Raw genomic sequence first — 25,049 nt, forward strand, 5'->3', positions numbered from 1 at the left:
TTTTGGCTAAAGGGATTGGTTAACATGTTTTGGTGAGTTAAGTGAATGAATAATAGAATTAATTCATTATATTTGGAGCATTTTCAAGAAAGAACCATTGATTGTAGAGCTCTGAGTAATCCATTTACACACACAGGTTAGGGGATTCAATAGCGCATTGTATGTATTCATTTAAAATCTGTAAATGTCATAGTTTACATATGATTAATATATAGATCATAAATATTATATAATCTAATCATACTTTTAAAAATTGAAATACTTTGTCGGTCCTTTACAGTTAGCCCTTACCGTTTCCCTTACCACGCCTCCCCAATAGTGCTTTTAATCACGGATCTCGGGAGCAACGAAGCATGTGGCACTTTGGATAAAAATGAAAGAATATTTGTTAGAACCGTGTTTTAAAACCAGGGTTAGCAAATTACGCAATGCACCAATTGAAGCCTTGATGTATACAATGTAATGTAAAGATGGCACCTGCTTTTCAGGTTATTGTGGCAGGCTGGATTTCTTTAGATACATCCTTCTTTACGCCAACTTTCAAAATTAATCCGAAAAACACGTTGAAATCCAGACAAACCATTAGATGGGCGGAACATTGCATTGCCATTTGCGAGACTTGACAGCTGTTTTTAAAAAAAATAATTATGAGACTGGTGAAACACGTGTGCTTTTGATTCACCCCCACTGCAGAATTTCTACTGCTGCCCCCATCATTTTTTTAAAAACCTTTATTTAATTCTGGCATGGCATTTTGCCATTAAACAGACCTGTTTCAAACATTTGGGAGAAATGCATTCTTATCAATTTCACAACTTGTAAATTGCACATTTTCTCACTTATTGTCTCTATCTAGCTCTCTTCTTTGTCCGAGCTTGACGCCTGGTTTGCAGGTATGCTCTCAGTGGGGCCATTTGTCCTTGGGTCTGGAGTGGGCTTGTATCCCTTGCACATATATCTCCTCGCTTTCTTGCGTGAGAGCCAAATGTCTGAGCCATGTTTGGGCCGTGGGGGGCGAACTAGACTTCCATTTCAGGAGTACGTGTCTCTTGGCTACTGCTCCCGCCACTGCGAACAGTCTACGGAACTTAATTGCGTCCTTTCCAATGTCTCCTAGTAGGTATTTCTGTGGGGTTGCCAGGATGTGAATTTCCAGTATGTCACTCACACGTCCTCCCAAAAATCACTAATCGGTGGGCAATACCAGTACATATGTATCACATCCGACTCGATTGCTCCGCATTTGGGCACACGGATTGTTTGGAGGAGTCGAATTTGGCAATCTTTTTTGTGGTGATATGCAACTGGTTTAGGATTTTTAACTAAATTAGGCGAAAATTGTCATTGAGAGAGATGTTTTTAGTGTATCTGCAGTAGTGTGCCCATTGTTGTTTGTTGATTTCAATGTTAAGATCTTCCCATTTGGATCGCATTGTGTTGGCCGAGGGAGTGTAGGCTTGTACTTTCTTGTATATTTCAAAGATACCGCTCTTGCACCCTTCCGGTGATGGGATATGTTAATGTTAAAGGACATTTGTACCGTGCACTATCACTACTGGAGTGGTCCCCTGGTTCTCAGGCGGCTCTGAAAAAGGAGGGGAGGTTGAGTTATTGGGAGGAGGCAGGAAAAGTGCAAGAGAGCAGTGATGTTTTGTTGGCGGCCTCAGCCCGGTGGGTCCGTTGGCTGGGCCTGGAGTGTGTACGGCCGGTAGTCATCGTGTAATGTTGTGCAAGACTGTGTTTTTGTTTTGTTGTTGCAATGTAGTGAAGTTTGTGCGGTTTGTTGTGCTGTAGATTTTGGTTGTTTGGTTTGGAGTTTGAGAGGTATATGCTGAAAGGGAAATTGTTAGTAGGGTTGGTTAGTTTGCGTCTCTATCCTGAATTCAGATGCTCCGCTTGCACAGTCTCCCCTGGTGCGGCTCTGTCCTGATCTGGGTCCGACTGGCCTACAAGGTTCCTTACTCCTCTGGCCCCCACCTCTAACATGCTCTCTCATAGCTCCCCTTATCCTCCCTTCATACTCCTGTGGCCAGTGCACCTGCCAATGTCAACCTCTCAGGTAGAGTGGTGATTGCCAATATCTCGACAATTCCACACTACTGTGGTACCTGGCGGTAACTAAGGGACTGGCGAAAGTGTTGGTGGGATTGTCTGGGGGAGTTGGCTCAGTCTTTGTGCGTGCCGCCTGTGTTCCAGTCTATCCGGTGTCACCCGTCCAAGTGCCATGGGACCTACCCTCTCGGGTCGGGGATGTCCGTGTTTTTTCGGGATTAGTCATCCTTTTTCCAGTTTTCGGTTTCCAGATTTAGTCTGTGGTGTTGAAGAGCCAGGTTTTTAGTGATTTCCTGAATTTTAGGTGATCTTCAGTGTTTCTTATTTCTTTTGGGATGTTGTTCCAGGTTTTTGCAGCTAAGTGGTAGAAGGAGGTGCCTCCAAGTTTTTTCTTAAGGTATGGTTTGAGTTCCAGGCGGATTTCATTGCTTGATCGGAGGGGTCTCGTTGGTTTGTAGACTGTTATTTTCATTTGTAGGAATTCTGCTTCTCGTCCGCTGATTGCCCTGTGCGTTATGCACATTTTTTTGAAGGTGATGCAATGTTTTACTGGGAGCCAGTGTAGTGTTTTTAGGGCTGGAGTGATGTGGTCTCTTCTGGATAGTTTGAGGAGTAGAAGGAATGGAATGTTTAAAGGTAACACATAAATGGGTTTTGAAGGGTTGGGTTGAAAGGAAAAATATTGACGATAGAGACACTTATTTTTCAAAGGAAACTCATTCAGTTTTATATTACAGGCTGGGAGAAAGAGAACCCTATATATACCCGGAGAATTGGCGGCACTCGAACCTATGAGCAGAGAGAAGGGTCAAGGGACCTAACCAGATGCCCATACAAAAATGTGTCTGCTGTGAAGTTTTGGCAGTGGACAAACTCCTGTGAAAACTCCCATATCGTTGAATGGACTGAGTGGCCAATGCAGTGAAAGTCCCAGGAACTTGCTGCAAAGCATGCCTAAAAAGAGGACAAATGCCACCAGACAGACGATCTATGGAGTCCAAACCAAGATGATTCGGGTGAAAGAAATACACAATGAATAAAGAAGAGAGGGAAAATCAACGTGTAAAAATACAAATGGGGAACCAGGAAATGTTGTGGGATGGGAGCGATCGAACAAATGTGGAGTATAAGCCACACTTGAATAAAGTGTGACAAACAGGCTGGTGGGTTACCTCAAAGCGTGACCTTCTTTCAAATTCTCATAGTGGCTGTAAAATTATCTGAGGCATATAGTTAGTTTAAAGTTAACTGGGTAATAGAGGTGAGATTTAGATAGAAGTAAAGAAAGGTATTCTTTAGGGACACATACATGTTTAGACTAGGAGAATATAGTGTGTTCGTACTGACATTGTAGAAATGTTGTATGATACCTCCCATATTAAAATAAATTATATCACAGAAAAGGGTGATTAGGTGATTATATTTTTATAATATAAAAAAGATAAAAAAACAAAACATAACATTTGTACGTTCAATTACAAATGCATATGTCATCCATCATAAAAGAAAAATGACACCTAACAACAAAATACAGTGATTCCAATGTATTTGTGTTTGATATCTGAACACCATGATTACAAGCTATTTCCTTAAACTGTATAAAGTATAAGACAGAGCACATAATTTCGCACCTGCAATAGATCATGCGATTTTCCGCAATTTCTAACAAAACATACTGATAGTTGTTTGGATCAATGCCACTGGGAGCCCATGATTTCGACTTAGTGGATCTTGCACATGTATAGGGAAAATGCAAATTATATCTACTTCAGTTCTAGTTCAGTGTTGTTCTCCAAGGCCAGAGCCATCAAGAAGTTTGCAGTTGCAATTCTAATTCTGATGGAAGGTGAGGCACGCCTCAAGTGGAGGAAGCCTGAATGGTGTTGTCTTTTCCAAGACACAAGTAAATTGGGTGTTGCATGAATCAAGAGTCTATATCCACAAGGAACTTATGCACCGGAGGTTCTGCAGGGAACGACGACCAGATTGCTTTGCAGGACGCCTTTAGGCGGTGGTACTGTAGTGTCGGAGTCAGGCCTTTGCCTATTCTCTCCTGCAGTTCGACCATCGTGATGAAGCGCCCTTCAGGAAAAAGGTCACTCAGCCTGGCTCCGCGTTCCTGGTCCCATTGATTCTGCAGAGTGCGATCCAAGGTTGGTTCGAGGTCTGGGTATGCCCATAACTGGCTATGCGGCCAGTAAGGTGTGTCGCATTGAACTCTCTTCAGGATCTGCATGCTCGGACTGTGGTAGTCACTGGGTCCGCCCTCATCCATTCTTCCTTTACCTTGGTAAACATCATACCTCGCAGGTCCTTTGGGGCCGCTGCAAACTCTTCAGCGTGTATGTGTGCATACTGTTCTGTGTCTTGGGACCAATATTCGGCAAACTGGACTTGGGCCGCATAATAATATAGCGGGTAATCCGGCGCCCCCAGGCCCCCTGTTTCGTAATGTTCGCACATCTTGGTCCAGCTGATCCTGGGTGTACTTCCTCCCCACACAAAGTGTGTGCTTCTCCTTTGTAATGTCTCGAAGAATCTACAACCCGGCCAAATGGGAATGCCACTGAAGAGGTATAACAATTTGGGGACGATCACAATCTTTAGTAGGGATATCCGGCCATACATGGACGGCGGTAGTTTCGCCCATAGGTTGAGCTTGGTTTCCAGCTGTGTTAGGAATGGGCCATAGTTGTTGGAATACGTGTTCTTATTCGTTGCCATGATAATCCCCAGATATTTGGCAGTAGTAGGGGACCAGCGGAACTGGGCTGTAGCCTATGATTGTGAGGCGGCTTTGGTTAGAGGTATTATTTCGGGTTTGAGTTGGTTAATCTTATATCTGGAATACTTTGTAAATTCTGTGATGTCGCGCATAATCGGGGGCAGATGTATATCTGGGTCTCTGATGTATAACATTGTGTCATCCGCGTATAGTGAGATGAATTGAGGTGCCATGATGCGTATCCCTCTCCATGCATGTTTAGTCAGTAAGAATGCTGCCATTCCCTCTATGGTGAGTGCAAATATCAGCAGGGAGAGGGGGCCATCCCTGCCTCGTGCCTCTTTGTAGTCCAAAGCTATCGGAGATGGTCGCGTTAGTCCTGACTCTGGCTGTGGGGTTACAATATGTGTGTATGCTCCTGATGAATCCTGGGCCAAATCCCATTTTTTGGAGGATGGTGTACATGAACCTCCAGGAGATGGAGTCAAATGCCTTTTCCGCATCCAATGTTACTGCAATAGTTTTCTTCTCCGGGTCCATTTGTGATGAGATTGCAAAGAATCTGCAGAGGTTTAGGGCAGTGGAGCGGGATGTTACAAAGCCGGATTGGTCAGAATGGATCAGTTTGTTTATGTGTGGGTTTAGTTTATTGGCGATAGCTTTGGCTATGATCCTCGCATCTACATTGATAAGAGATAGGGGCCTGTAAGAGGAGGGGTCATGAGGCGGTTTGTGCGGCTTCAACAGGACGGAGATTATGGCCTCACGTAGAGTTGGTGGCAATGTTCCTTTACTTTCAGAAGTCGTGGGGCTAGCTCAGTTACAAATGCTTTTGTATAGGTCTGTCGTAATGCTGTCTGCTCCTGGTGCTTTGCCCATCTTTAAGTCTTTAATTGCTTGTGTTATGTCCTCTTCTGATAGCGGGGTGTCTAGGATTATTCTATCCTCATCCATAAGTCGTGGAAGTGAGTATGAATCTAAGTGTTGCTGTAGTTCTTCTGATGATTTCTGGTCCCTGTTTTGGTATAATTCGGAGTAGTATCGGAGAAACACTTTGTTCATCCCTTTCTGATTTGTAAGGGTTATTCCCTGTTCATCTGTGATGCTGGTGATTTGTCCTTGGCCTAGTTCTGACCTGACAAGGTTGGCCAGGAGCTTTCCTGATTTATTTCCCTCTCCATATCTCTTGGCTCTCATGGGTTGTATCATGTAGTGCACTTCTTGGTCTGCCAGTGTATTGAATGTTTCAGTGGCTTCATGTAGGGGGGCCAGGGAGTTTTGCCCCGGTGCTCCGGTGTTGTTTCCTCCGCCTTTTTTATGAAGGTTTGGGTCTGGGTCAAGTTTGAGCGGATCTCTTGCAGTCTGCCATGCACTGTGACGATAAGCTGCCCCCTTAGCCACACCTTGAAGGTTTCCCATATTGTGATGTACGATGATACAGAGCCCTCGTTGCGTTCAAAAAAGTCTGTTAGTTCTATGCGGAGTGATTCCACCAGCACTTCATCACGTAGGAGTTGTGGTGGCATCTTCCATATTGGGGGGCTTCGGGGTGTGGAGCCAAGTAGGATGTCTAGTATGACCAGGGAGTGGTCTGAAAGGGTGCGGGGTAGTATGGTGCACTCCTTAGTTTCTTGAATACATTCCGTGGAGCACCAGTAGTCTGTACGAGAGCTCGACCTGTGCACGTATGAATGAAATGTAAACTCCTGTTTGCGTGGATGGAGTTCCCTCCAGGTATCGGCCAACGATAGTAGGCGCATGGCATGCTCGATGGTTGAAGCCTCCTTCGTCTCTCTTCTACTACTTGTAGTTCTGTCCATCTCGGGGTCCATGATGCTATTGAAGTCCCCACCCCAGATCGCCTTCTCCTCTCCTACAGGCAATATCAATGAAAGTATTGGGTGGTAAAACTCCGGGTTGTATTGTATCCTGCCCACAAAGTGTTCCCCATATAATTACGTATCTGCCTTTGGGATCACATTTGGTTTTGGTCATAACAAAGCCTGTTCTTCGGTGAATAATTATCGCTACCCCTCTGGATTGTGAGGAATAGTCAGTAGTAGTCACTTGTTGACCCCAGGTGCGGCATAGGGATATTACCACCTTTTCAGTTGCATGAGTCTCTTGCAGAAACAGAAAGTCGCTATGGTGTCTTGTAGCATAAGCCATGACTTTTCTAGTTTTGATTGGATTTTTGGGGTTTGTTTTTTTTCTCCTGCTAAGAGTGAGACTCTTTTCCTCCCACTCTTAGGCATGATTTGAGGTATGTCTTTGGCTTTTTGTTTGCTTATGGGCTATGGGGTCTTTTAGTCCATAGGGTATCATCTGTTCTTTGTGTATGTGTTACACAGCACCCTCAGTGCAGTAACACAGAGGTGTCATAGTGACTCCCAAACATAGACTCCATACCCTGGGACTGACTACTGTCTCCCAGGGCATGTAAAGTCACCATTGTCTTTACTAGTCCAAAATTGTGAACAGAACCAGTACAAACCATCATATTGTGGAAGTACTGGAAGGGGTTAATTCGATTGCCCCTGGGTCTGTTTCCAAGGGGGCACTGTCCAGTCCCCCCCCTGTCGAGTTTCTGGCTGGTGGCAGTGGTTACCACGCAAAATATTCCACCCATTGGTATTTTCCCATTGATTTTAAACGCACCACTTTTTGGTACAATGTTAGAGATACCGCCGGTTTATTTATTTAATATTAAATTCCCAGTTGGGTCTTTTTGCCAGAACTCGTTTCTAAAATGCTTTTCGTGTCCGTCTCTGTAACTCCAACCAAGGTCGGGCCCTTTGTTCCACTTTTTGGCGGGCTTCTCACAGAAGCCCTCCAACTGCTGCCACTCTGTCTGTGTTCCACAGGATGTGTGGGTGGGGGAATTGGCACCCTGGACTGCGTTGCCTTAGCAACCCAAGTCGCACTCTGTTCTGATTGGGCCAGTGGTGAGCCACCCGGCTCACCACTTGGCATGTTTGAGTGACAGCTAGGCTGTTAAATGGGGGTTTTTCTGCATAAAAGCAGGGCTTTTGGGACTGGAACTTCAGAAGTCGCCACAGGACCTAAGAAATCCAAAGAGGGAAGAATCTGAGCCATCTGCAACGACCTCACCACTTTCCCGACGACAAGAGAAGATCGTCTGCTGAAAGAGTCTTCTTCCTCTGAGCTGGTGGGATCAACCAGTTTGATCATTTCGCCGTCCACGACATCTCTTGGTCGAATCGCCCGTGCCAAGCACCCTGGCGCGAATACCAGGAACACACCTTTTCACCGACGAACTCCGCGGCTGGTTTCTTCCCTGGGCAGTGCAATGACTCCAACTTTCCTCCTCAACGAGATCCTCTCTTCCCCTGGTCGAAACCACGAACTGCACCCGCTGCCAGAACAACTGCCACCGCTGGAGCTTCCTCACTCTTTAAGGTACTGTGTTCTACCTGGCCTCCCTTTCTTCGGTTTGCCCAAGGTGACCCTTAAATCCTCGGCTTTTCAACTGGGTTGGCCCCCAGACCTTCTAACTTTATCTTTTGAACCACCCCAACCTCTTTTGAACATTTCTACAAAGACTTGAATGCATTGCTAAACCGTGTGATCTTGGGCACATTTCGCCTTGCTCCATTCAAAGTGGGCGTGGCCTATGAACTTTGGCTCTACAGTATACCCTGCCTTCAGTAACTTGATTTTGTCTCTTAAAAGTGTTGGGAACTGTTTTATTTTTATGACCTGTCTTTTTGTCTCCCTTTAACCTAAATATTGGAGTGCCATCTGAGTTACTCGCTCACCTCTGTTTTGACAAAAAGTGGTGTTTTAACTTAGACTTGTCTAGTAATTGCTAAGGGAGGTGTAAATACATTTCTGATTGTGTTGGAACTTGCTTTTGATTAATAGTGCTAGTGTATTTCCTAAAGTGTGTTAAATAAATAATTATATACTTTTGATACAAAGCTCTGGTCAGTGTTTGCTTGTTCTACTGTGTTTTTGGCCCGATTGTGTATCCTCTGTATATTGCCTTACTCTTCTTGAGAGAAGTCTGACTGCTCAGCCACTGCTACCAGGTAAATCTGGGTGGTACAGACTGCTACCAATTGAGTTTACTGCTTACATGCAGTACTGCAATAATCGTCTCCTCCTTGGCGCACCTCTCCCCTTGGAGTATGTGTGACGGACCGTGTGGGAGTCTAGCTCTGTATCATGCCGAGTGGCGTTTAGCTGTCGTCAGCCGTTTTAGGAATGTTCGATTCCACATACACCGTAGCTTCGTCTGGAGTTTCGAAAAAGTGGGATCTGCCACCATGTTGGATGCAGAGTTTCGCCGGATACATCATGGCATAGACAATTTTCTTTTCTCGCAACATCTTTTTTACACCATCAAAGGTGCGTCTGGCAGCTTATACTGTTGTCGAGAAATCCGGGTATATGTGCACACGCGTAGAGTCGTACAGCAGCAGGGCTTTCTCACGCACCAGTTTCAAGATCAAGTCTCGGTCTCTATAATTTAATAAGCGTGCTGTGATAGTCCGAGGAGGGACCCCCGGCTTTGAGGGAGGGGCCAGCGCCCTGTGCGCCCTTTCGACCAGGAACTGGCTGGAGAACTGGTTATCGGGGAACTGTGTGCGGAGACGTTCTTCAAGGAAGTATTCCATGGGCATGTTGAGTTTCGATTCAGCTACTCCGACCACGCGTATATTATTACGCCGTGACCGTGATTCTAAATCCTCGCATTTTGCCTTCAGGGTTTTGATGTCCTTTTGGATGTCCTTCCGGACCCCTGCTGTGTGAGGTGGATGCATCTTCTAGGGCGCTCATCCTCCCTTCTGCCTGCGAGACTCTGGCGTTGACCTTTCGTATATCCGAATGTATGGAAGCGATGTTCTCGCCTATGTCGTCCAGCTTGTTGTTTATAGCTGCAAACCCCTTCTCCATCGCCGCCATGTAGGAGGCCATGCTTTGCTCTGGTGGATCTGGCGAGGAGGTCGCTGGGGATTGCGGGTGAGTTGGATCCGGCGTCGAAGCAGAGGTAAATGCATCCATGGGTCTTTTCTTTTTGTTTTTGGAACCTCTGCCCATCATGGGGCTATTCAATCTGGGTGTGCGGCACCGCCCCTGTGTCAGGTGAGTAGCTGCGCTGCTGTTGGGCTTTCGTGGTGCTACGATGGTTTGGAGCGGCTGTATGTTGTATGTATAGCACCGCGCTATAGGAGCATCAGATGTAGAGTTTGTTGGTCCTTCTTCCTCACAGGAGGTGTATCTATATAGTTGAACAAACAGGGCGTATGTGATCCTCTAGTACAGTGCAGTGGCCCAAATCAGCGTATCATTTGTAGACCTGTGAGGCAAACTGAATATTACTTCTGAAATACGCAGGAACCAATTGGTGTTTCCACAAGAAGTATATTAGTCCGGGTCAGGGGATGTGTGCATATTAGGGCATGCTTAGCAGTGCAATGGTGAAAAGCGTCCGAGATGGAAGGCGGAACCAGTCCGGGCCCTGTGCAGGCGCGGTCGTCGTCTGCAAGAAGGCGTGCGTGTTATTGGGGGCCAGTACCAGCACGTACCTTCAGGCCGTTCCAGGCATGCCCCGTTGTTCAGCCAGCCGTAGATGTAAGGTCATTGTTGGGGGGATAGATGCTGCTCTGAAGACCACCCGATCTGTGCGCGGGCCTCCCGGGAGCTGGCTTGCACGGGGAGCCTCACCACTGCTCCCGCGCCTCCACGGTGCCCGCTTCAACCCAATGTAAAAACACTGCGGCTCCGGGGACTGCGGCACGCCACAGCCTCTGATGTGTTCCGGATTAAGGGGCCGCAGGGGAATTGGCTCGCCACCCGCAGCTGAGGTCTCTTTGGGTCCCGGTTCCAGCGCGGAGCGGCGCGCGGCCTCACAACCGTTGGCGCAGCCCGCCACTGGATCGGGGGCTGATTCTGACCAAACGGGGCTGTGTTACCAGCTGAAAGTCGGCCCAGCTATGCTCCCAGGTCTTTGCTGGTTGTATCTGGGGAAAAGGTGCCAGTTTGTAGAGGCAGACCGCAGGATTTTTTATTCAGGATATTGCAGGCTGCAGAGCACTCTGATCAGCGCTCCCCCCCTGACCATCCCCCCCCCCCCCCTTGCTGCCCCATCTTTTATGTGCCCTGCTGTTATGGAGAATTCCCATTTCTGTGATAATTCCCTTCAACCTTAGAGACCCCCGGCTATTTTGCTGGACTTTAGGACTTTTTAATTTTAACTCTGGAGTGAGTGAGACCTTTTTTTTCTCACTCGTGTGTTTTTACCTCATTTGGATTATATGTTTCTAATGTTTTTGGAGTCTGACAAACTCCATAGGCATCTGCTTTTTGTATGGTGAAACACAGCACCTTCAGTGCAGCGTCACAGAGAAATCCCTTTCGATTTATCAGAAGGTGTAAATACCTTTTCTTGTGTGAACTGCAGTTCCCAAGAATAGTAAAGTGAAATTGACTTTACTTACCTTTACTCTTTGTAGGTCCAGCACACACTATTTTATGTGGAGTGCTGGGGGTTACCTAGTAGCCCTTTATCCTACATTCTCATGTAACATTTTTAATGTCAGCCTCCCAGCTTTAAATGGCTGGTGGCAATGGTTTAATTTTCCTACCATTGTGATTTTCTACCGCAGGCTGAACCCTCAGCTGCAGTACAGCACCCAAGGGTGACCGTTTTGTCAAAATGGCCACTGACCTCTGTCTTTCTTGCATTTTACTCTGTGCCTCAAATCAGATTTGAGCCCTTTGATTGTCTTGCCTTTGGCGGGCTTCAGCCATGACGCTCGCCTCTGGCTCCAGTGTGTCTGGAAAGACAGGATGTGAGGGAGGGTCCCGAAACTCTCCTGTCCTTTGTCTCTAGGAATGCCTGAATGCAACCAGTCCTGATTGGCTGTCTGGCTGTCCTTTCCGGACAGCCATCCTGCTGTGTGATTGACAGTCTAGGCTGTGCATGAATGGGAGAAACCTGCTTAAAAGGCAAGGGTTTTGGGACTAGAGGCAGAGTTGACCACTGGGAGAAATACCCAACGGAGAAACCATGAACGAAGCTTGCTGTATCCTCCGGACCTTTGAATTGCCCGGTGAAGCCCTGCTGCTGTGCTAAAACTCCTTTTTCACCCCGGAGACACACTCCACTGGACCATCTTCCCCGACTGGCTGTACTTCATTGCTGCAGGAACCGAATGCCAGGGGTCGAGTAATCCGTAGTCTAGTGAAACGTCTGAAATCCAGCTAGAAGCTCCAGGAGTCTCCCAAGGAACCCTCCAGAAGCAGGACGACCAGCGCTAGAGTCCCCTCACCAGAGTGCAGGACCCAAGGAGTGAAGGAAGCCCAACTGGTATCCGAGATCCGCGACAGTGCTGTTTACCCAACGTGGAAACTGTGAAATGCAGCTGAACCGAAAACCGCCCATAGCTGCCGACGACCTCCCAAGTCCTGCCGCAGGAGCCCTCCAGTCGTCCCCCCTCTTGTCCCCACTACTGAGGCTCGGGAACACAGGGTCTGCACCGCTGTAGCAAGACAGAATCCAGCTGGACCACTCTTCTCCAAACCAGCGGTACTGTTTAGACTTTGGTTACTTACCTCATTGTTTTTTAGCTGTGCGCTTCTCAGTTGGGAATTCCAGTGGCTTACTTTAAGATTTGATTCAAACTCTGTTTCTCACAGGCTTAACAGCTTGTGACCCTACAAGTGATTTTTCTACAAACTCTCTAACTTTGTGCAGGACATTTATCTAAGTGCCTCATCTCCATAGACTTTGTTCCAATTGACTTTGGCTGTCCTGGCTCCCTGCAGTTTCTTCTAGCCCATTGACTTTGATATTGTTTGTCCCTCATAGGGGGTAACTTGTTTTAAACTGTTACTGCTGGGAAAGGCGTGTTCCAACTTTCATTGGAAGTTTTTAGTGTCCTCACACATACTTAGAACTTGATTAACCTTTTCCTTCCTTAACACCTTTCCTTTCTGCAACCTCAGAATATGCAAAGTAGAACAAGTGCGATATATAAATGTTTACTGTCCTTGTGATTGAAGTCACCTCAGGGTGTAGGAATTGTCTAAGAAGCATATGCAAAGATTATCCACCAACTTGTTCTGATTCTGAAAAGGAATTTTAAAGTGTATCTACATGGTTACATGAATTGCCTTTTTAAAGAACGCTTGTTTAAAAATTGATGTTAATTAAATAAGTAACTGGTTATAACTGAAACCTTGAGTGTACATTTACTTGGGTACTTGTGTTTACGGATTTCATTTGTACAGCTCACATTATCCACGGCCTGGCTGCTCAGTCAAACTACCAGCCTGTATAGTACAGACCTATACCAAAAGATGGGTTACCTAATACCAAGCAGATACATGTTGTGTAGTCTCACAGTGTGACTACATCAATTCATACCCAACACCTGCTTACCTGAAGTCTTGTTAGTATTTCAATGACTGATGAGAAATGGAACTTGCGCTATATGCCATATTTGACAGTGACTCCATTTACTGGTTTTCTCCCATTCCATCTGGCTTGTTAGGTCTTACTTTTGCTGCATTTAAGCACCATCTATAAGCCTAAACTATTACATTGGTCTACAGATGAGATGAACAGATGAGATGTAAATGAGATATGAGAAGGGACACAGCTTGTGGGTGTAATTTTATTATTTACTCACCAATTGGCTGTAGGCATGCTATCTATGTAGCTATTCCCACATACTATCACCCCCCTCCCAGCCTAAAATACACCCCACCCATGGATCTCTTTGAGCTAGCTCTTTCAAGCAGTCACTTTATACCTTTTTCTGACTAAGGCTTGTCGGTGCCTTTTTTAAAGCAGTTAATGATGGCTGTAAATGCGCTACAGCTGTAATAATGTGTCCTAACAAGGTTTGCCTTCAGCCACTTAGAAATATGTGCTGCCCTGATAAAAACAAACTATGGCAAGCGCACACGTTTTTGCTTCTGTAGGGCCATTCGATGTTTGCCAGGAACTGCTGTAATGCACCCGGAGGTAGTTGCACCATTTCCATCTGTTGCCATCCTACGACCAGGTATTACCATTATGGCAGTGGCTGGCTAATGTCTATCCCATGCCTACTCTTGGCTTTGCCAATGCTCGTCTTTTGTGGCCGGTTGCTGTTTGTTGCGTTCATTGATTCACAGTTTGTAGGCTGTAGATTTCCTTCCTCGGACACCTCATCTTTACACTTGTGTCCCTGTCCTACTCTGAGTGGGAGTGGCTTGGTTTTTGCTTAGAATGGAGTTTTAAACGTGATGATTAAAGCCTGTGTGTGACTGTTGGGTGGGAGGGATGCATGTTTTTGTGGATTTGTGGGCTTGGAGGTGTCTGAAATGTGTATGGGTCTTTTCAGAGCATGGTGGATATTTCAAGGGTTCATGTGGGCTGAGAGTTTAGGGATCTGTGTACAATTCATACTTTGTATTATTTCTCATACCCATAATGATATTGGTTTTTATAGATCAGATAAACTGGAAGTCAAAGATGCAATGAAGATATGTGATCTGAAGAGAAAGCTTCCTGAAGACATCTTTGATAAGTGCAATTACACAGACACAGAAGGTAGAGTGCATATACTTTACTATCTAATTTGTTTGAGGTATTCCTTAATTTATTTTAACATTGTTGTTATTCACAAACATTATTCTGATTGTATGCCTAATAACACCTTGAAACAAGTAGACCTTCAAATAGATATTGGGTAGGACAGGCTGTATTGAAAAGATGTATGTGTAAACCACTAACTAGCAATCTGATTGGGGTCTACCAATAAGGTGTTGGGCAGTGAACATTTCAGACCTCTGGTGTAATATGACCACAAGGATTGTGGAAAATATTTAAGATTGCTCATGTTGGATTCTCTATGTAAAGGAAGCCTTGGATTTAGCCCTTCTCCTTCCCCAGTGTTTCAAGGAAAAAGACAGTGGCCAGAGTGGTGTTGGCCTTGAGATTTCTTTAGGAAACATTGGTAATTTACCATAATGTCACCCTCATTTGTGCTCCCCTGCAGTCACTGCGACTTTGGGGCCCCCAAAATACAGACTACCATTTCTGCACCCAAGCAGAGTGGAGTGGCAGGCTACTTGGGGGCAGTAACGCGGGTCGGGGTTTGCGGGGGTGTCCCCAGTTTACCATTTTGGTAAGCGGGAGACAAAGTTAAAATAAAATAACAAAAAAAAAACACCTGCAGCGTCAGGAGGCACCTTTGCCCCAGGGCTAGCAGGGAGTTGGCGACGCACACCAAAGTGTGCCGCTGTGAAGGTAAGTGGGTTGGGGGAACGGGTATGGATATGCGGGGTGGGGTAGGTGGGTAAAGTGACATATTTGATCACTGTGCTAGGCCGTCATTTTCGTTGGTGCGTTAGGGCGGCACAGTGATCACATAGATTCGGAAGCATTTAATGATGGTGTGGCGTAATCTTCCTGGGAGATCGTTTATTTTGAATTCCAACTGCAGCCAGGTAATTTTACCCCACCCTCCACCACCAACAATCTGAAAACTACACAAGCTCCAAGAGCACTCAATCCCTCTGTGTAGCACATGTTATTACAGCAACAGTGTCCCGTTCTCTCCTCCTGTGGAGGGTGGGGTCATTTCTAAGTTATGTTGGTTGTATGAGAGTTTGAGTGATTGTTACGAAAAAATTACAAAATCAGCCTGCAGGCGGGAGGCGATTTTGGAAGGCCACCCTCTTATGGTGAACAGGGAAGACACGGAGTTTAGCCAAACCCCAATCGTAGGAAGTATAAAAGCAGCAATGTTTAGTCTCAGGAAGGATGAAAGTGGTCTAGGGCTACAATGTGACCACATAGAGTAACACCAATAATTCTATTTAGTCTGGCAAGTATACAAATAAACAATAGTTTATTATGCCTTTAAAATACACACTAAGACAGTAAAACCTCTAGTCAAATATTTTCACACCAATACTGTAAAACGCAAACGTACATTAAGATGGATTTCGCAAATCTAGCCTGGTGAACAGATTTCAGGAGATCACCCTTCTTAGTGAACAGGGGACTCTGGGAGTTTAGCCAAACCAATCAAGCTAAGGTAAGCGTGGAGAGTGGTCAAGGCTAAGTCTGAGGGAAAGTGAGAGGGATCAGGGGTCCACAATGAGTCCAACAATGAAATACACAATGATTCTACTTAGAGATTAAATTTAAAAAATGCTATATTTATTATAGATAGACCCAAAAACGCACTAGAAAAATGAATCAAGCGGTAATAATGTCACACAACACTCTAAATATAAAACATATATACAGTCACCTTTGGTTATAACAATGCATACAATTCTCCTATACACAGAAAGGAAGGTAAGCAGTTAAGCAATTAGATAACCACTTCACAGGAATAGGAGCCCTCATTTTATCAGTCCAACCCTAAGTTGAATGGGGCCTTGTGCCCAAAAGTTCACAACGTTCCTTCAGGAGAGGGGACAAAGTTAAGAAATGTTCCTGTCGGAAGGAACAAGGTTCCAGAAGATGTCAGGACGTTTACAGTTAATTATCTTTTAGAACAGCTTTTTAAATAAACTTTAAAAATGGAATACGAATCAAAGATCTTCACAAACTTTACAATGAAGGCGATATGGGCACCTGTAGGTATTACGACTACTCACTATCCAGACTCCGATTTTCCCAAAGGACTTGACAGGTCGAATGGGAGTCACTGGAGGTAGGTTTTCCGACCGTTGGATCCAGTAGAAGATGCCTAAGAGCAGCGGGTGCAAGGAAGATTCCGGTGGGGTGTAGGAGCTGGGTGCAACCCTTTCCAGCAAAGAAATGCAGCAGGTACCGATGCAGGACCCTTCAGGACACTCTACCAGACTCTGGATCAACGGTTCCAGCGATAGTCACTGCACACGGGCAACAGCAGTTCTCTCCAGTTGGAAACAAAGGAAGTCCTACCAAACAGGATTCCTAGGCCTAGCTGACGACTACCGAAGTTCTGGGCAAAAACGCATAACGGTCGACGCTTCTGGAACTGTAGCCCAAAACAGAGCTGGTTAGTCCACTTGGTGGTCCAGGGACACTCCTGAAGACTCCAGGCTCTTGAGAAGGGTTCGAGACTGGTTGGTCCCAAGAATCCAAAGGGTCGAAGCACCAGCAAGGGTCTTCTGAGATCAGGTAGTCCAGCAGGGCTTCACCGGAACAGCAGCAAGAATGGTCGCCAGGCCTCTTCTGGATTCGTCCTCGGGTCTTCCGTCTGCACAGGATAGTTGGCCCCTCTTCTGATCTGCTGGAATGGCTGCTGGACTCCTTTGTATCCTAAATTCAGGTGAGTGATCAAACTCAGCCCTCCAATAGCAAGGATTTGCACCACTCATGCACACCAGCAGAGGTCCAATCAGAGACCACTGTGGGGCTGTCTCATGCATATCAGACTCACTGGCACCAGTTTATGGATTGGGACCAGAACGTCCCAGCCCTCTTCCTGGGCCCATAAACACACACACACACATTGAATGCACTCACCCACGAAAACAGCACCTTTACCAGGCAAATGCATGACCATGAAAGGGAATTCCTGACCTGAGAAGGCAGGAAGAAGGCCCAAGAACAAAATGGCCAAAGAACAAGCGAGAACTCTCGTGGCGCGGCCAACTTAGGTCACTAGTTTTAGGCAGAATTGCATGCAGTACCCTCAGGGACCACCACACACAATTAGGACTACAGGTGTAAGTAAGACCAACCTTTGGTATAAGTCTGTACCACACAGTTTGTTGGTAGCGAGCTGAGCAGCCAGGCTTATCTCAAGAGTGAATGTGAGCAGTACAAGTAGTTACACATAGAACCTTCAATCACAGTGGTTCAAGTAGACACTTATACTCAAGGTTTCTTGGTAAAACACTTATTAATTTATTACACAATCATTTATAAAACATTTCACTAGAAGACAACTTAATATTATAGACCAATACACTTCATTACAAAACTAAGTTTTTGAGACAGTTTGAGCTCCCCTGAAAAAGGAGCCATATGGCAGTTCAGTTACTTGGCAGTGAGAAGAAAGGACAAAAGTAAGTAGAATAGATTACATATACTTTCTTGGCAGTGCAAATAGTTTCAGTTCACCAGAATAGTTCAATTCAAGTCAATGGGCGAGGCCAAAGTCAATGGGCTAGTGTTCTGGATAGGAAAGAGCAGTTCTGGTATCAAACGGTAAAGTCTTTGCAAAAGTTCTCAGATGTAGTTTAGGTCGAAAAAGAATCATTTGTGGGGCCACAAGCTGATTAGACCTGCAAGTTGGGAATGTTTCACAAACTTTCACCGCAAGAGTGGCGTTCTCTCAATCGGATTGGCACAGTACCTTTGTATGAAGAAAACAAATGTTGCTTTTTTTTTAAGATCGAAAAAGGACGTCAACATGGGCATGACTGTAACACTGCCTACGTGTAGCATACCCAAAATGCCTCGGATTGTTTTTTTCCTCCTTTCTGGTCAGTCGTTTAATGCAGAGCTCAGCTACTGAGTTTATTTTGCTCTACTATTGGCGCGTTCACCACCAGGCAACTTCGATGACTGCTCCTGATTCACTGATTCTTCATCTCTGGCAACTTAGTAGCTGTTTCTTCTCGGCCTTGGCCCTCAGTCCTCACAGTAGGGAGAGTGGAGACATATTCTACTGACTTAATCTTGAAAAAGCCTGTTCTTTGCCCCTCCTCCTCTTTTCTTCCATCTGGCTGACTTTTACGTCTTATATGGAGTGAACACCTTTTACATTTTGTCCGTCGTTTAACGGCAAGTTCCCTGGGGAGGACTGTTGGGCACGATTGTAAGCACCTTGTCAACCCTGACTACAGGTAATAGGAAACCCAACCTTTGGTAGAAGTCTGTACTACACAGGTTGGTAGTGTGGCTGAGCAGCCAGGCTTATCTCAAGAGGGGTCAATGTGAGCTGTAGGGGAGTTACACAGAGATTCACAGTGACAAGAATTCAAATAAACACTTGCATACAAGGTTTCTTGAATTGAATAAACAATAATTAATTTATTTATCAGTCAGTTAGAGTAAGCCTTCTTCAGAAGGGAGCAACATAAAAGTAACACTCAAATACACTTCAAAACACTCTTAATATTCTAAAATCAGTGAAGACCCTTTTGGGATGGCCCACAGTCACAACTTACACCCTCTGGTGACTTCAATAGCTAGGGTTCTGGGGACATTAATCTTACTGTTGCATTTAGAATACTTTTAGAAATTGGTTAAAGAAAAAGGCTATTAGAACAAACAAGAAATCACAAATATTCTCAAGCAGGCAAATACTTTTAGATCCACTAAGCAAAGTCATTCAGTTAAAACAGGTTAAGCCAAAGTCAATGGGCAAAAGTCTTATATAGGCTGAAACACTTCCTGTAGGTAAGTAGGAAAAGTCTTTGCACAATGTTTTACAAGTGTTTGAAGAAAAGAAGAATCAATGTAGGGCCACAAGCTGTTTAGACTTTTTGAGTAGTAGAAGATGCAAGCAACTCTACAACAAGAGGTAAGTTCTCAGACTTTACGGTACCTTTGTATTGAAGAAAAAGTGCAGCAGATGACTTTGGTTCCTGTGTAGCTGTGCAGATATCACTGTTCCTGGGCCTCAGTCGTGGGGACAAGAGGGAGGACTTCTGGGGACTCCTGCACTACAATGGGGCGGTCACCGCTCGCAAACGGCAATCTTTCCAACAAGTGGCACTTCAGTGTTCAGCTCCTTGCGACTACCGCAAATAGCAGCACTGCGGTTCCTGGCTGTCAAGATGGAATTTCCTTGCTTCTGGGGTTCTGCACTCTGTTGAGGGGATTCATGCTCGGTCAGTCCTGCTTCCTGGAGCTCTTGGCCAACTAAAAAGCAACACACACAATCTGGTGTTCCTCTCCCTGGCTATTCGGTTTCCAGCAGCAACTCTGTGGAAAAGCAACCAGCTCCGAGAGACTGTCCAGATTGTTTATTTGCTGTTGATTTGGTCCCACCAGCTCAAGGTGAGAAGTCGTCCTTGCAGGGGCTTCTCCGTCGATACGAATTTGGAGTTTCAGCACAGCCGCAGGGCTTCAACGGGAGTTGCAGCAGGCGTCCTCTTCAAGTTCTTCTTCGGTTCCTTCGTCCAGTGGTCGACTCTGCCTTCCCAGCCAAAAGCCTTGAATTTTATTCAGTTCTCTCCCATTAATTCCAACCTAGCTGTCAGTCACCCATCAGGGTGGCTGTCCTTGCCGGAGAGTCAGCCGGCCGATCACTACAGACTGCATTTGGGTCTCCTAGGAGAGTAAGCACAGGGGGTTTCGAGCACCTCCCTCACTTCCTGCCCATCCCAGACACCCTGGTGCCAGAGGTGGGCTTCACTCGTGAATCCCGCCAAAGGCAAAGGGAAGAAAGGGACCAAACCTGGTTTGGCGTGCAGAGTAAATCTCAAGAAGAACCTTTCCACAAAGAAATGGCGAAAAAAGACGACCATGGCCATTTTGACAAAAATGGCACCCATGGGTGCTTTACTGCTGCAAACGCAGCCCACGGTAAATGCACACCACGTTATTTAAAATAAAACCACTGCTACCAGCCATTCAGTGAGGAAAGGGTAACATAAAAAATGTTATAAGAGAAGCTAGACAAAGGGGATACTAGGTAACCACTCCAGCACCCTATTGTAAGATAGTGTATTCTGGGTTTAGAAAGTTACAAAGGTAAGTAAAGTCCATTTCACTTTACTGCTCTGGGAAACAGTAGTTTATCCCAGAGAAGGTATTTAAACCTTTGGGAAATCAGAAAGGCGTCCCTGTGCCAATGCACTGTCGGTGCTGTGTGACACAATGTAAAAGATGATCCTTATGGAGTTTGTCAGGCTCCATAACCAAAGGAAACCCAAAGCTCAGAAATCCCATTAAAATACATGACAGAGTAGGAAAAAGAGTCTTTAACTCACCAGGTTAAAACAATCAAGTCCTCCAACTCCAGCAAAGTTGCTGGGGGTCTCTAAGGTGGAGGAAATTAGCACATTTCTGAAAATTCTCCCGAACAAGGACCTGAACAAAGAGTACAATAGGTGCCTCCCTCGTGACCATGACGTGCAGCGTTGCAAGGCCTGTAAGCTTCTGCCTAAGACCCTGAAAGACAGTGGGTGGCCTACACTATGCAGGCTGAGCATCACTCTCCCGCTGTCGCCTCGGACGATGAGTCCATTGGCAGCTGTAGCTCCGATTTGGAAGCCGTAGACTTAACTGCTGAGTCCACTGATTCCTGGGTGTCCGTCCCCCGATGGGCATGCCACCGGCAGTACGATCTGGAGTTCCCGGTGACAGGGACACACAACCACACACCATACCCTTAAACATGAGCACACAACCTCTAAGCTACACTCCATGGATTACTCGAAGAAGGCATCGACCTCCGCAGGTCTGTCAAAGTTCGACGTGGCCTACTGAACCTCACGATTCAGAGCCCACTGTGCAACAGCCATCGCGACAAGCGCAAGGCCTTAAGACTTCATCTTTCCCAGGCGCCTCCTATACATCTTCGGCCCTCTGTGCGGTAGCATCGAAAGACGCACAAAAACAGGCCCCTTCCTCCCAAAACAGGCCCCCGCCCCCTTTCTAAAAGGCTTCCAAAGCTCCGGAAGAATCTTTCTAAGGTCCATTCTAACAGCTCTGGCCCTAAAAAGGCCTCCCCTTTTCCCGATGGATATTCTCCAACCTCCTTCCCTCTATCTCGGGGCCTGCAGCAGGGCCCTGTTCCAGAAGCTCCACTCTTTCTTCTCCCTGATGAGCCGTCTTCCTCTGTGTGGTCTAGTGAGGAATGTGAGACCTGTATGGAGAGGATGTCTGAATGTATCCGCTTTTCAGACAAGTTTGATGTTATGTAGAGGCATAGGCCTATGGATCCTTCTCGTATATCTTCCAAATCCCCAAGGCACCGCACTCCCGGTCCCCAGTTTTCATCCCTGCTTGGAGACTGTCTACAAGAGACTCCTGTGGATATCTTCCAGGAGGCGCAGGAGGAACCAGATGACTTCTATTATGTCCCAGACCCACATCAAGTTTCCCAGGACCCTATCTCCCATGAGCCAGAGAACTGGGCTCCTCCTGATGACCAATATACTTTGCCCACCAGTAGCCCTGCCCACGAACCTGACCCGGACAATATTTACTTGAATGCTCCTCCCGTCTCTCAGCTCAGCCCTAGGACTCTTAGACGATTGGATGTTATTCAACACCCTCCACAAGAAGGCTGCTGGCCATTTCAAGATGGTGACCTAGGAGGCACTAACTGAAACAGATTTCGTTGAGGATATCCTTTAAGAAAAAGTCCCCATCATGCAATTCCTCTTCTGAACTTAGTGAAGGAACGCCTTGCCCCCTCTTTACTTACATCCTCGCTCACTTGGGCCGTCAACCCTAGAGTTGAGTAGATGTTCCATTCAGCGCCCGCGGATCCTTTATATATCAAAGGATGTGCTGTTCCAGACACCCTGGTTGTAACAACTATCAGGAAACGGGCAGGGGTACCACTGTTCTCAACCGAGTCACCGCCAGACAAGAAATGTAAAAAGCGTCTTGCTCTTGGTAAACGGATTTCTACCTCAGCTGCATTCAGCACTCATACAACGCTCCTGGAAAGCTATAGCGATGTTCAATGGGGGCTTGTCAAGAAGGCCCACAAAATGTCCCAGAGCTTACTCGTACACAACTGTTACTAGTGGTGACTAATGGACGTCCAGTGACACTGAACATTCTCAAGAATACCCTAGATTCAGCTAAGGCGGCAGGAAGGGTTCTCTGTAATGCACTATGCATGGATCAAAAACTCGGGCTTTAAACCATAGACGCAGGCTACTCTCATAAACCTGTGGAAGACTGCTCTTTGGTAATTCGGAAGATGAGGCTCTTGATACTGCTAAAAAAAAGGGCATGAAACGCTGAACCAGATCTCAGCCAAGCCTTTTATCCAACGGGTAGCCTTTAACACCTGTTGATCTTTTCGCGGGCAATCCTTTTCCTGCTCCTCCCAAGGGAAGTAGGGAACAGGAGGGTCTCCTTGGTATTCCGGACCAGGAACTTCCAGCAGTTTGTAGACACCAACAGCAGGGATTTCAGTGGGGAAGGGTCAGGAGGAGAAGTTCTGCGGCCAGAGGCTCCCCAGCCGACAAATGACTCGGTGGTATAGGTCCCCTCCCATGTCTCCCCAGTAGGGGGGTCGATTAACATCTTTTACTCACACATGGGAGAGCATCACCTCGGATCAGTGGGTCCATAAAACAGTCAGCAGCAGTTATTGCATAGAATTCCTGCAACCACCCGATACCACCCACCCAAGAACACACTGTTGCCAGATCATCTACTCATCTTGCTAGAAGTCCAGATCCTACTGCAGAAGGGAGCGATCAACGTTGTGTCCCAAATCTTCAGGTAAACAAGGGTATTTATTCACTATACTTCCTTGTACCCAAAAGGGATCTAACCATGCACCCCGTTTTAGATCTGCATCCTGCAAACAAATATGTCGAATCTCAAAAGTTCAGGATGACAACTCTACAAGAAGTAATCCCACTGCTACAACAGGGGGATTACATGGCCACCTTGGATATGAAAGATGCATAATTATTTCATATTTAAATGTTGACAGTGCACAGAATATACCTCTGGTTCAAGATTGACACTGTTAAAGGTACTCCCCTTTGGCATTGCCTCAGCTCATAGGGTGTTTACAAAGGTACTAGCAGTGGCGGCAGCTCACCTACGCAGGCACTCCATTCCAGTGTACCCTTACCTCGACGACTGACTCATAACTGGAGACTCATACGAGGTGTGTCTTTTCGTACACCCAAAAGACAGTAGATATTCTTTTCAATCTGGGGTTCTCAATCAACCAAAAGAAATCCAGTCTGGTTCCCAGTAAATCAAACAATTTCTAGGAGCACTAATTCAGACAGAAGACTGGTTCGTCTTTCCCTCCAAGAAGAGGATCCAAAACATGCTGTTCCAGATCCCTCACTATGTATCCAGTCGTCGAGTAAACGTACAAAAAGCCATGCGGCTATTGGGTTCCACACGCCCGTCTGCGCATGCCTCCTGCGTAGGAGTGGCTCTCGAGCCCTTAGTGCCAGGCAAGCGGACAGTGGAACAATTGGTCGTCACGACAGCCCTCGTTCAGTCTCTGCAGTGGTGGTCCAAGGAGAACCTTCTGAAGGGGTAATCCTTCACAGTGGAAGGCACTCTCGGTGTTAGGGGGAGTTTTCCTAAAGTCCACATGGAGGTAAGACGCTATACAACTATCCCTTGGTATACCGGTCCCCAACTCTTAGTATAAATCTGTAATACCCAAAGGATTTGTAGAATGGCATACTAGCCAGGCTCTTTTTATGAGGAGGATGTGAGCTGTAGGGAAGTATAATGAACCCAGTCAGTACTTTAGCCCAAAGCAGCTATTACACGCTTTATGTTATAATAAAATATAACTTTATTTTATATGCAAGGCAAGTAAATACAATTTTAGACTAACCAACACACATAGGAAATATCAACAATGCTTTTCTTAGGTGACTGCATCAATAGTAGTTGCTTTTGCTTACAATTCTTACAGAAAATTACAGTAATGACGGTTCCACTGTTTAAATAATAGTGTTGCACACCTGCATTTGTTACAGTGAATTGACAGTTTAATTTATCTACAAAGTCTGTAGGAAGAAAAAGGAGGGTTATTTGACGCTAATAGCAGTGATATACTTTTTAGCAACACTTGTCAAGGGTCCTAATGTCCAATCCATAACTAATCAAGAGTTCATTAAAGTTAGTGTAGGATGGGGGCAAAAGTCTTATGCAGCAGCAGAAAAGGCAAAGCTCCTCAGGATGCTTTAGTTTATTAAATAAAATACTTTAGTGGGATAAGACAATTATTAAGGACCCTGCAAAGGACTCCCTGAAAAAGCACACGCTGTTAATCCTCGGCAAGAGGTATGGGTTTTGAGGTTGGCATAATGGAAGGAGTCACAGACAACAGATTCGAAGTTGAACAATATTTTATTAAAGAAAATGTCAAGCTGGATTAAGGCTTAACTTCCCTATACTAAGATGGGATTCCCCTACCTAAAGAAACTAAACTAAAACAGTATAAAATGTCTGTGTCCAAATCCTATATTTGCCCTCACAACTAATATCAAACAATGTGTAGGGCATCAACCATAACTCAAATAGTGTTCTCAACATACAGTTCTGAGCTACTTATGGCTCTGACTTATTAGTCACCCTTCTCTCTCAAATGTCAATAAATATAGCACAAAGTTCAATTTCGCC

At 45.7% G+C, this 25,049-nt stretch overlaps 1 protein-coding gene across 7 annotated transcripts in view; it reads left to right on the plus strand.

Moving 5' to 3' along the window:
- Nucleotides 1-25,049, plus strand: part of TASOR2 (transcription activation suppressor family member 2) — a 1,665,218-nt gene that overhangs the window by 271,411 nt on the left and 1,368,758 nt on the right. For all 7 annotated transcript variants that reach the window (XM_069629643.1, XM_069629647.1, XM_069629648.1 and 4 more), the window contains exon 10: nucleotides 14,245-14,345. In XM_069629643.1, the coding sequence (XP_069485744.1) occupies nucleotides 14,245-14,345 (101 nt within the window). The remainder of the gene's footprint in view (nucleotides 1-14,244; nucleotides 14,346-25,049) is intronic.

The sequence above is a fragment of the Ambystoma mexicanum genome, chromosome 12 (assembly GCF_040938575.1).
Source record: "Ambystoma mexicanum isolate Mex_15411 chromosome 12, UKY_AmexF1_1, whole genome shotgun sequence".
NCBI lineage: Eukaryota > Metazoa > Chordata > Amphibia > Caudata > Ambystomatidae > Ambystoma > Ambystoma mexicanum.